Source organism: Eretmochelys imbricata, chromosome 13 (assembly GCF_965152235.1).
Source record: "Eretmochelys imbricata isolate rEreImb1 chromosome 13, rEreImb1.hap1, whole genome shotgun sequence".
Classification (NCBI taxonomy): domain Eukaryota; kingdom Metazoa; phylum Chordata; order Testudines; family Cheloniidae; genus Eretmochelys; species Eretmochelys imbricata.
The window spans coordinates 1,863,297-1,874,802 of record NC_135584.1 but is presented as its reverse complement, the minus strand read 5'-3'; the positions used below and the strand labels follow the sequence as shown (position 1 = coordinate 1,874,802).

General features: G+C 46.4%; 1 protein-coding gene across 1 annotated transcript; it reads left to right on the top strand.

Moving 5' to 3' along the window:
• The first annotated feature begins 885 nt into the window (after positions 1–885).
• On the top strand, positions 886–11,187 carry LOC144273776 (BPI fold-containing family B member 4-like). The gene is made up of 16 exons (XM_077832477.1): positions 886–1,015; positions 2,143–2,190; positions 2,269–2,362; positions 3,101–3,205; positions 3,845–3,988; positions 4,676–4,736; positions 5,941–6,001; positions 6,735–6,826; positions 7,301–7,495; positions 7,792–7,845; positions 8,482–8,652; positions 8,900–8,967; positions 9,145–9,187; positions 10,097–10,160; positions 10,649–10,725; positions 11,164–11,187. Exons 1-16 carry the CDS (start codon positions 886–888, stop codon positions 11,185–11,187), a joined length of 1,431 nt encoding a protein of 476 aa, XP_077688603.1.
• Positions 11,188–11,506: the final 319 nt, after the last annotated feature.

Here is an 11,506-nt window from a genome sequence, read left to right as displayed (position 1 = left end):
CAGGGCAGTAACCCTGCACACCTGCTTCAATGAGGGGGTCATGCAGCAGTTGGGACCCACACATGTGCACACCTGAGGGTGACCAGACAGCAAGTGTGAAAAATCAGGACAGGGGTGGGCGGTAATAGGAGCCAATATAAGAAAAAGACCCCAAAACCGGGACTGTCCCTATAAAATTGGGACATCTGGTCACCCTAGCACACCCCCAGGGCGTGACGGGGCCCCACAGATGGGAAACAGAGCTCATTTCTAGCTCAGGCCCATCTTTTTAACAAAGAACTTTAGGCAGGGTTAACACACACCCGTATTTTCCCAGACAGGTCAGGCTTTTTGGTTCTTAAATCACCGTCCGGGAGGAATTTTTAAATTTTTAAAATTTTTTAAAGTTTAAAAATTCCTCCCGGGAAAATAAGGACGTATGGTAACCCTGTGGGTACAAAAAATACATACTGGGGCACATCCCTTACATCAGAACTTTTTATAGGGAACTGATTGTTAAGATTTTGTCAGCTCATCACTGTTTCACTGTACTCATGGTCCCTACAATACTGCTGTGAAGAACTTTTGCTATTTATATTTAAATTTCTTTTGTAATCCTGGTGCAAGTATGCCATATTTTGGTAAAAAACATCAGACAATTATGGTTAATGCAATCTTCCCATTGACTTTAGTGGGATTTGGATCAGGCCCCATGGGGAGCAGAATTCAGCCCCTTACTCCTTTCTCTCTCTTTTCTAGCTCATGTGTATGATCTATTACTCCACTTTCCTGTCCTGAATTTCCCTGGGACTCTTGTTCTCTTCATGGTGCAGCTTTGTTTCTTCCCCTTTTACTATGTGGCATATTGCTAACCAGACATGTTCTCACCAGGGCGCAGACGGCAAGATGCTAAAGGGCTGGGGCATTGCCATCTTCTGTGGTCTGCTGACACCTGCTTTAAACCAGCCTGCACCAGCTCTCAGCCAGCCTGCGTCAGACGCTGTCCTCAGGGTTGGTAACGGCGTGATAGGTGATGGTAAGTCAACGGAACGTCGCCTTTGGGGTACAGATGGAAATAGGAATAAATAGCAGTCGTCGGAGGTGCTGAAGCTATTGTGCAAACAAAAAGCAGTAAGGCCTGTTAGAGCGGGAAAATGTCTGGCAAGGGAAAAACCACCAGGCTTGTTTGGCAGCCAACACATACGAAAATTAGACATGAGTGAAGTAGGCAGATATGTCCAAAAGCCTGGTTACATGTATCCTGGCTCACGTGCTCCTATGGGGAGGATAGTACCCAGCTGACCCACCCCAGCCATGGAGAGCAATACGCAGACGGGCTTGCTGACATCGGCGCAGTCAAGGGCTGCCCATGCGAGACCCGGCTGCCTCAGCCACTCGCCGCGCCCCAAGAGTTATCCAGTGGCAGCAATAGCTACCTGCTAAGCCTTTTCCTGTACCTGCTTTGAAGCTGGCCCCTACCAGGTGCAGGCCACGGGGATGCACACAGTGAGGCCACGCAGTTGGGACACGTGCCAGGTGCATGATTATTGTTACTGTGCAAGAAATGATATTCTGCTTATCCAGGCCGTAGGCCAATTCACCTTCTCTGTCTTTCTCAGAGAGGTCTTTCTGCTGCTGCCCATCCCCGTAGTGCCGACATGGTCCAGACTTCCCTTCGCTGACATGATGATGACAGCAATGAGGAATTCTAATGTGTTGTCAAAGCAATGGTTATAACCATGCTTACGGAGAATATTCAGAAGTCAGAACTAAAATTCATTAGTTGGCTTCATCCAGGGTTTGAGCTCAGGGGGATATAGGTGGCCTGACATCTCCCTTTTAAAATAAAGCAGCCAGAGGGTACAAAAGAAGCCAGATTCCCATTTGTCGAATACTTACCTTGTGCAATGTTTCCAGCTGTCACAGGCTCGCTGATACAAGGCAATGCCCTCCAAGGCGCAGTCAGAGACGTGCCACTCGGCAGTGGAGGTCCAGATGCAGGTGGAGGCCTGCTAGGAGGTCTCCTTGGCGGTGGTGGCGGTGGCGGCCCACTTGGGGGCTTGCTTGGTGGAGGTGGCGGTGGAGGAGGGCTACTTAGCGGGGTTACTGGTGGTTTGCTTGGTGGAGGGGGTGGTGGTGGTGGGCTGCTTGGCGGGATTACAGGTGGCTTGCTTGGCGGAGGGGGTGGTGGAGGTCTCCTTGGAGGTGGTGGCAATGCTTATGGCGGAGGCCTACCTGTGGCTGGCAGTTACGTTCCTGGAGGGAGTCTCCCCAATGGTGCTGCTGGAGGATTGCTAGGAAAAGGAGGTCTGCTGGGTGATGGAGGTCTACTTGGTATCCTCGGGGAAGGAGGTTTGCTCAGCACCGTCCAGGGGCTCACAGGGTAAGGAACGCACTGCAAAGATCTCTGCACGGACCTGGCAATGAGCCCGCTGCACTGTCACGGGCAGTCACGTAATACGGCTCAGGAGCAGTAGGTAAACTCTCGGAGGTTCAGAGTTGAAACCTCTCTGGCTTAGAAATTGGGCTGGAAATCCCAAAAGATTTCCACTACTTCTGGAAGGGTCAAAAATACAGCAGTAACATCACATGTCCAATATTGTATATTGAAGAGCATCTCAGTACTTCTGTGACCCCTACCAGCCGAAGGCAGGAAGCAAATAGGCATGCACAAATGCAAGAGCTACATTGAACTACTGGGTATAATTTTTCTATCCAATTATCACCTGGTTTGCAAGGTTTCCATGGTCATTTGAGAGACGTGTACATTGGGAGCCAGTTTTTGAGAGAATTTGGTTCCTTAAGGCTCTGTCTCCATTGTCACTTACATTCCTTCAGTGGAGGCATTTTTAAATTATTCTGATTACATGATTTTGCTATGCACCGAGGCCATCATTTAAAACCTTGTTTAACCACTTGAGGTCCTTGTTTTAGAGAAAGTGCTAACGTAACCTAGAGCAATGTATCTTTAAACAGTTTGGAAACAGTTATGCCTTAGATCAAATGATCTTTAAAGGATGTCAGAAGACACCATTTGTATGCTACATTTCTAAGTAGTTTCTTGAGACTCAGCCCCCCCCAGTCAGTTCACTTGCTCACGATCACTCTTTGCATCCCGCAGGTTGAGAATTGTGGAACTAACACTCCCCAAAGTATCTGTGAGGCTCCTACCAGGGATTGGAGTCCGCCTGGACTTATATACTAGAGTAGCAATCAATGGTAAGAGGTGAGTAGGATACTCTTTTGGAAGTGTCTCATTCACTCTGGACAGCTGGTAAAATCATCACTCACGCTGGGCATTCTCTAGTCCCGACTCGGGGGTGGGGGAATCATTCCTGATGGAAGCGTCAGCTTTGAGGGCAGTCAAACACAAGTCACTGAATGACACAAGGGGCACAGACTCTAACTCCTGTGAAGTAGAAGCAGAGGGACGTGGGATGGGCGTTGATGCAGCAGGCAGGAGGAACCCTCAGACTCAGCCAGAGTTTGGCCTCAGAGTATGGGAGCAGCATACTCTGCCATGGCAACTTCATCACAATGTTAAGGACTGTGGGGGAGCACTCCCCGCTACCCTGGCCAGCTATCCTGGGGAGGAGGTGGGCCCATGGTGCTACCCTCACTCCCCATTTTAGTTAGCGAGCCCCTGTCTTTCCCATCGTATCCAAGCATTAACAGGTTTCAGTGTCTGTGCTCTGCACTGGGACTGCGTCCGTCCCTGTGCGAGGGTGAAAGGATGGAGGCTTCTGCGCAGCTGGACACAACCAAACCCTGTCTCAGGAGGCAGCCGCTTGTGGGGGACAGAGTCCATCCTTCTCCACTTGGAGGAGACCCTTTGTCCTGACACTGCTCTCGTCGCCCTGTACAGCCTCCTAGGTTTGCTTGACATTGCCGTGGAAGTGAACATCACCTCAAAAGCCAGACTGACCATGGACGGCACAGGCTACCCCAAGCTGGTGGTTGAGAGCTGCGATACCCTTCTCAATGGTATTAAAATCAGACTCCTTAGAGGGTAGGTGTGAAAAGGATTTTAAACTGACCATAGTGCTGATGCTATTATGAACATGCACTGATGACCTTCAGGGCCATATCTTCTGAACTGCAAATGCAGCTGCATGTATTAAAATGTGTTTACATTTTTGTGCCTAATTTGCATGTGTAATAGTGGCCATTGTGGTAATCAAAACCAATATTATTTGGGGGTTACTCAATATGCATTTACAGTACAGTGGTCCTTACTGAAAAGTCGGGAGTTACCGCAGGGTGGTGTGTGTGATGCTCCAGTTATTCCATAAGGAAATACGTCTATATTTCCTATTCTGTTCTTGGATTCTTTTACCAGTGTGTGTGTTCTGAGATTCACAACATTTCACATACACAGCACAGTCCCCTCCTGGGACAAGGTAATTTCTTTTAAAGACGTGAATACTTTAAAAAGGTTAAACCATAGCCCATACAGCTCAGTGGCAAACCTCTCATTCGCTTCCATGGGATGAGAATTTGGTTCATCACAGCATTCAAAATCAAAACTTCCACGAAGCACTTAACTGCTTTATGTTGCTGTCTTATTGGCAGGGCTGTTACTTCCAGAGGTCCACACCGGTACTCAGTGGGTACTATTAATCCATAGTTCTGTTGTTCAACAAGATACTTTTATTCCTCAGCAACATTTTTCATCCTCTCATTTTATTTTTCTCAGCCTGCTCCCAATTGTGGATAATTTATTGGCACGGGTCCTTAACAGATTGCTTCCCGAATTGGTAAGTCCAAAAAGAGAGTATGTGAGTGCTTCACATAACTACAGCCATGCTCCAAAATGCCTTTTGAATGCTTTAAACAAGCAAATATTTTAATCTTTCTCAAAAAATTATCCTCTGTTAGACAATCTGTGAGAAAAGCAAAGAGTATCCCTTTCCCAAACAGCTCAATTTGCTCCTTGATTCTCCTTCTGATTCCCTAATATTCACAAGGAAGGGAGAAGAGACTAAATCCCCAGTAGAAAGGGGTTCAGATCCAGACCCAGATTCAGATTTCATATGCCCTAGAGGTTAGATCCAGGGTTTTGGTTCAGCCCGTTATAAAGGCAGAAGCCATTATTAAAGTTTCAATCCTGATCTAGGCTTATATTCAAAAACCACCCTTCCTTTAAAGTTCAGGGTCTTTGGGGCCAGAGTTTTGGTTTGGGTCCAGCTCCAATTCTACACTAATGATGTATCAGAGAATCTACAAGGTCTGTTGAAAATATCCCTTCTTTGGAAAACTCTGAGCTTAGAGTGAGCCTGAAACACAAAGGGGCAAAGTTTCTGAGGAAGCAATGAGTGAGCCTGTGAAAACACGCACCGCAGCCCCAGTCCTGCCCAAGTCAGTGACAGTTGTTCCATTGACTTCGGTGAAGCAGGATTAAGCCCACCATGCCTGGTGCCTACGAAGTCCCAGAAGTCTGTTAAGGGGATGTCTAGCTGCCTGTCTGCGCTTGCAGTGCTGGTTTGGGATGTCTGGCGATGCAGGATGGGCCACGCTCACATCCGGCGGGTGGATCAATTGTGCCTCCCTTTGAAATTCTGGGCCAGAGTACCTGAGTCAGTTTTACTCGAGCTGTTCATAACTCTTAATAATCTTCCTGGCTAGTTTAATGTCTGGGGGTGTGAATCCCTGTCCCCTTCTTCTGAGAACTCCAGGGCTTGGGATTCGAGGTTCCAGCTTTGGCCCATCTGTAATTAACATGAACGGTGGCTTTCCTTGTACGGGGAAGCAAGCTCTAGGGGCCAGATCCTCAGCTGATGCAAATCGGGTGAGCTCATTCACGCAGATTTACACCAGCTAAGGGTCTGGCCGCAGGCACTGCACTAAAGGGTTTTGATTCATCCGTGATGCGTTCCTATGCTGTTAGTTGCGTTTGCCAGTCCGACTTTGAGCGTGAGCCTGGTTCCTGGGAATGCCTCACCGAAGTGTTGACTCTTACAGCTGTGCCCAGTGGTCGATGTTGTCCTCGGCCTCGTCAATGATGAGCTGGGCCTTGTAAACTGTAAGTTTCTGGTGGTATCATTGCTTCTCTTTCCCCAAGCGCTGAGTCCATTCCCCGTGTTTCCCTCGGGGCAATTCGGACAATACACAGACCCGAGGAGAAAATGAATCCTCAGGGCAAAAGGTGCTCATTAAATCCATACCCTGCTCTGCACCTTGACATGAGACCTTCAAGGACCTCCGTTGCTCTGATCCTGCACACTATATATAGGGGGCAGGCCCATAGCTGAATGCCACCTCACATGGCGTAGTGCCTTCTGCATACACCCCCTTTCTGCTCCCCAAATCCCTCCCTTTCCCTAGCCTTTCTCCACTAGCCAGAGAACCTCTGCACTCACCAAAGTGGGGGCAGGACTTACTCTAAGATAATATCTGGAATTGTATCTGGATGTCCTCTTTCCAGAAGGTCCCGGTTTTTGTTCACTTTTGAGATGTGGATTTCTCTGGGTCTGGCTCCAGACTCTTCCAGTGCTGGGTGTGTGTTCAGGGCTGTTCTGGCTGGAGTCCTTCTCCACTTCCAGCAATGGAAAACACTGGTTGCCAGGAGCCCAGCCTCCATCCACAGTACTGCCTGGTACCAAGAACTATTCGGGGACTCTCAGCACAGTGTTTGAGTTGGCTGCTCAGAACACCTGGGAGTTCAGGGATGTTTGTGGGAGATAGTGGTGCAAGGAGGTAGGAGGCGCATCCAAACCCAAATGATGATCACTTGCTTTCTTTCTATTTCAATGCAGCCCTGGTGCCCCTGGGTGTACTGGGAAGCATCCAGTACACTGTATCAAGCCTTCCGCTAGTAACTGGCCAGTTTCTGGAAGTAGATTTAAATGTAAGTCCTGTTCTTGTCATTTGCACCCGAGGGCTGTGATGTTTCAGGTTGTTGCAGTGACGGATCCTCCTGCAGTTTGGGGGGCGTTTTCTAAGGGACCCCACCGGCCCCTGAGCAGTGAATTCACTGGAAGCTGTTCACTGTGTGAAAGGCTCCCGTTGACAACGGTTTTAGGTGGTGCTCTCTGTGCTCTGATCCTCTTCCTATTGAAGCCATTGGAGAAAATTCCCATTGACTTTCATGGCTCAGGATCAGACCCTATATCACACCAGCTGTTAACACTCTCCTGTTTTTAATTAATAAAATTCTGGAGAGAGGACAGAACAGCTGCCTAATATATTCTGCTCCAGAGTTCGTTAAATGTGAAATTATTTCATGTCAGTTCCTAACCAAATGAACCTAAAGTTAGCATCAAACAAAAATACCATGTGCAACATTTCTGAAAGTTTGTAACTCTTTCTCCTGGGCTTTCAGACTGTAGTTGGCCGCATAGCAGGAGGCCTCATTGACTACCCACTGGGCAAACCAGAAGCTGTCCCCATGCCACCAATGCCACCGATGGCAGACACTGCCGCGTCCCAGCTTGGACTCTCTGTAAACTTCCTTGGCTCTGTAATATCTCTCCTGCAGAAGCAAGGGGCTCTGAACATAGACATCTCTGATGGAATGGTGAGTATCAAACCAGCCGCGTAGGGAGCCCACTAACCTTTTTTAGCTGTTGAGTTAAGAAGAGATGATAGCCTAATGTGGGAGGACAGTGGGTATATAAAATCAGACCCAAGTTGTAAGCTTTTAGCAGCAAATTATTGATCGCCAGGAACGCTGCTTACTCAGGCAGAGACATGGGAAATGCAGGGAGTCTGGTTAATGCTCCAGACGTGGTGTTAATGCAGCAAGGCCAGGGGTAGACACTGGTCGCGGGGTGGATACGGTTCACTGCATTATTTCTTTTTTATTTGTCACAGTTTCCTGAGCTCCCTCCACTAACAACATCGACCCTTGGAGCCCTGGTTCCCATGGTGAGTGAGCTCTATTGTTATATTTTACAACAAATACTCCGGTGATGGGGGCCATAAATGCACTTGGGGGGGATGGGGGGAGGGGATAGAGGGATCCACTTCCTTTTCCAGGCTTATTAAGGGCCTGATCCAAAGGCCACTGGAGTTAATGGCAGGAATCCCATTGACTTCAGTGGCCTTTAAATCAGACTCTAAAGTCTAAACACAGTGGGCTAGAGCTGGACTCATGAGATGGCCTCTTTGCACTGTTCTGGTGGGTTGTTAAGACAGGTGTTAAGACAGGTGGGTTCAATGGAACTGCCCCATCTGTCTTAACACGATAGTCACAGGCCCTGATCTGCAGGTCAGGAGATGATGCCCTAAGTTCAGCCATGGACTTCAATGGTTGATGCATTCACTGTGCCTGATTCATCTCAGCATTACTCTGGGTTGAATCCATTTAAATCAATGGAGTTACACCTGGAGTAAAGCAATAACGAATCTGGCCACCTTATTCACAGTTAACTGTATATATTGAAATTAATCTAGCTGCATTGCATGGAATTCCTGCAGACTCTGATTTCATAATACAGCCTGGCCTATGTGTTACAATCCTACTCACTGTAACTCCACACCTATGCTCTTGAATTTCCACAGGTTTACCAGAAGTTCCCCGAGCCACAGCCTCTGGTGCTGAAAGTTACAGTCCCTGAAACTCCCAGGGTGACCTTGAAAAAAAATCAAGGCTTGATACAACTCACTGCTACCACGGAAGTGTTGGTTTCCCAGCCCAATGGTACCCAACAGTCCCTCTGTGTTCTAAATATTGTACGTATTGAAAACTCGCCACAGCACAAATACTGAAACTCCCTCTGCAGTCACACGAGTTCTGTCAATGGACTGTTGCTTCAGGGTCAAATCCGCTGCTCTCATTCCTCTGCAATGGGATGCACAAATTGAGGGCACGCACATCTCTGCTCTACGTTTGAGATGAGTGGCTGCTTTCAACCACCCTGCGTGAAGGCAGGAAAAAGCCAGCTTCTGAGACTGACTGGCTTTTGTTTTCTAATTGCAGGATGCTGCTTTGTTGGCCCAGTTTTCTGTTGAAAACAACAAACTGAAGATCAATGTCAGCCTTGACAAGTACGAAGTCTTTTTATCATGTCTTAGCCTCAGTTCATTGTTCAGGAATGACACTGGGCGGGAGGGGGAGGAAAGAGGATCCTGTGTGTTAATTCACACAGCACCTTCTTAGAGCTGTGCACGTTTGGAAGTTGCTGGTAAAATTAAATTCACTTCACTCTTTTCCTTTCTCTGCAGGACTCATCTCTCCTTGGCTTCCTCCTCCGTTGGCAGATTTGATGTAAGCGCATAGGTTGCTTCAGCCCTGGGTGCAATCCACTGAAGGAAGCCAAGTGCCAACCAAGATTGGCTCTGGCAATATAAGGATTGATTAGAATGTCAGATCTGTGTCAGTTTTATACCCTCTATCCTATTGCCTCTGGAGATGGAGTTATTTCATGGGATGATCCAAGGGCAATCTTCATGCAAATACTGTAAATTACCGTTTGTAAGACGTGGCTAAGATAAATGTGTGATTAACATTGGGATATATTGGGACAGTGGTGAGTGGGACAGTAATTACCTTTATTCAATTCATTCACTGCTATTTCTGAAGACTTTTGGTCACTAAAAGTGCTTACATTAATTCCACAATGAAAAGTGTTCTGTATTCACAGTGTTTGCTCTGTAGGCTTAAGGTCTTCACCTCGTTTTCCATCTCTCTTTCATTCTTTAGAGAAGAGGGGTGTTTTGAGCTCCATAAGTTGTGCTAAAAACATCTCATTAGCTTCCCCAGCCCTGGGGGAGACACATCACGCTCTAATGGAGAGGACAGAAGGAAAATTCAGGAGCAATCACAGGATTTTCATTTCTTAACTTAACGGAAGATAAAGTTTGTTTGGCTTCCAGAGAAGGTTAATTGCAAAGAATCACTTAGTGCTACCTGCCAATTGATCTAAGGAATGGCATTAATTTCGGACTAAACAATGGCTCCAGAAGCCATGGACAGGTGCAGCATTCTGATTCTGAATCTGCAGCACAAATAAGGGACTGAGCTACAGGACGTTGACTCCGGAGTAGGCATTGGGCCAGACTCTGTTGTAGTTAAATCTAGAAGAGACGCATTGACGCCATGTAACTGAAATCTGAATCCTGCTCCATCGTTTAATGACTAACCATCTCCATTAAATCACTTCTGTCCCTGATGCAGGTCTCACTTTGGGAGTTGCTGGTTGGCAAGATTTTTGACGTTGCCTTCCTGCCAGCAGTGAACAGTAAGGATGGCTTTATTTTTCATTCAGATGCTCATTTGCACCAGACTGTACACAATATAATGGTTTTTATATTTTCAATCTATGTTAGCTGCACACAGTAGAACCTCCTGGAGCTAATTTGTGCTAAAGATGGTGAGACCCATGGCAGATGATTGAATTTTGTCAGTGAAGGAATAAACACAATAATAAAACAAAGCAGACATACTGCATTGCAGAATTGACTTTGTGCATCTATTTGGATGACTGCTATTTTGTAGTGTGCTAGAAAAAGGAGTGTAGTATATTTTGCAAAAGCAATGAAGTCTTGGTGACGTGACTCACAACAGAACTCTGCTTGCAGTGATCTGAATGAATGGAGAGTTAATTAAAAAAAAACATAGTAAGGGTAATTGCAACTGAGTGAGCTGAGAACAGATAGGGAAATTAAATAATGACTCCAATTTCTGTTAGCCTGGAAAGCTAAGTCTGATTTCTGTTCTTCTCTGCAGGTGTGTTAGGAGGAGGCATTCCTCTCCCCAGACTGATGAACATCGACTTTAGTAATGCTGATATTGATGTCATTGAAGTAAGTGTTTTGACAAGGCAGTATTTTCCTGTCCCATCTCATTAGTCCTGCTTTCCCCTAGATTCTCAGAATAGTTCACTACAAGAAAGACTGTGTTTGTTATTTGAAAAGAAAAAGTTTCAATATGGCCCAACTTTGGAGCAGGGACAATGCAATTTTTCAAAAGTAACATCTCTCTTAACTGGCTGGATTCTCTGCTCAACATGAGCAGGACACTGAGTTTTTACAGGGACCCACATAACTGGCCTTAATGGGATCCACGGTGTCAGGTCTTCCCAGTCAGTCTTGCTGCAATGCCCTGAAAGTTCATTACAGTGGATTCCACTGACAGGAATATCAGGCAAAGGAATAGACTCGGATATTAAAAAAACCAACAAATGTTGTTTGCTTGTTTGTGTAAGGAATTGAGCTAAACACTTTTGATTATTTGTTTGTTAGGATCTTCTTGTGTTATCAGCATGAGTCAGTGAAGCCAGATTGAGAGTCCCCTATGTTTTCTCTCTCCCACCTGAAAAACAAACTGGCTCTGGCTTGGCTGCAGAAGCCTGAACAATGTTTCTCTTCATACCTGGAATATTGAAACAAGACCTTGGCCCTTTCCAAAAACCAAGTACCGCCAGTTGCTACTTTGATTAAAGCCTAGACTTAGTGGAATCAACCATGTACCTGGTTCGCTTCAGATAATTAACATGTGGAATATTCTTTACTGTGGTTTGATAGTTTTAGGGGAGTTTGGAAAATGCTTATATATTTTGTAATTGTTGTGTGACTGTTTTAATAA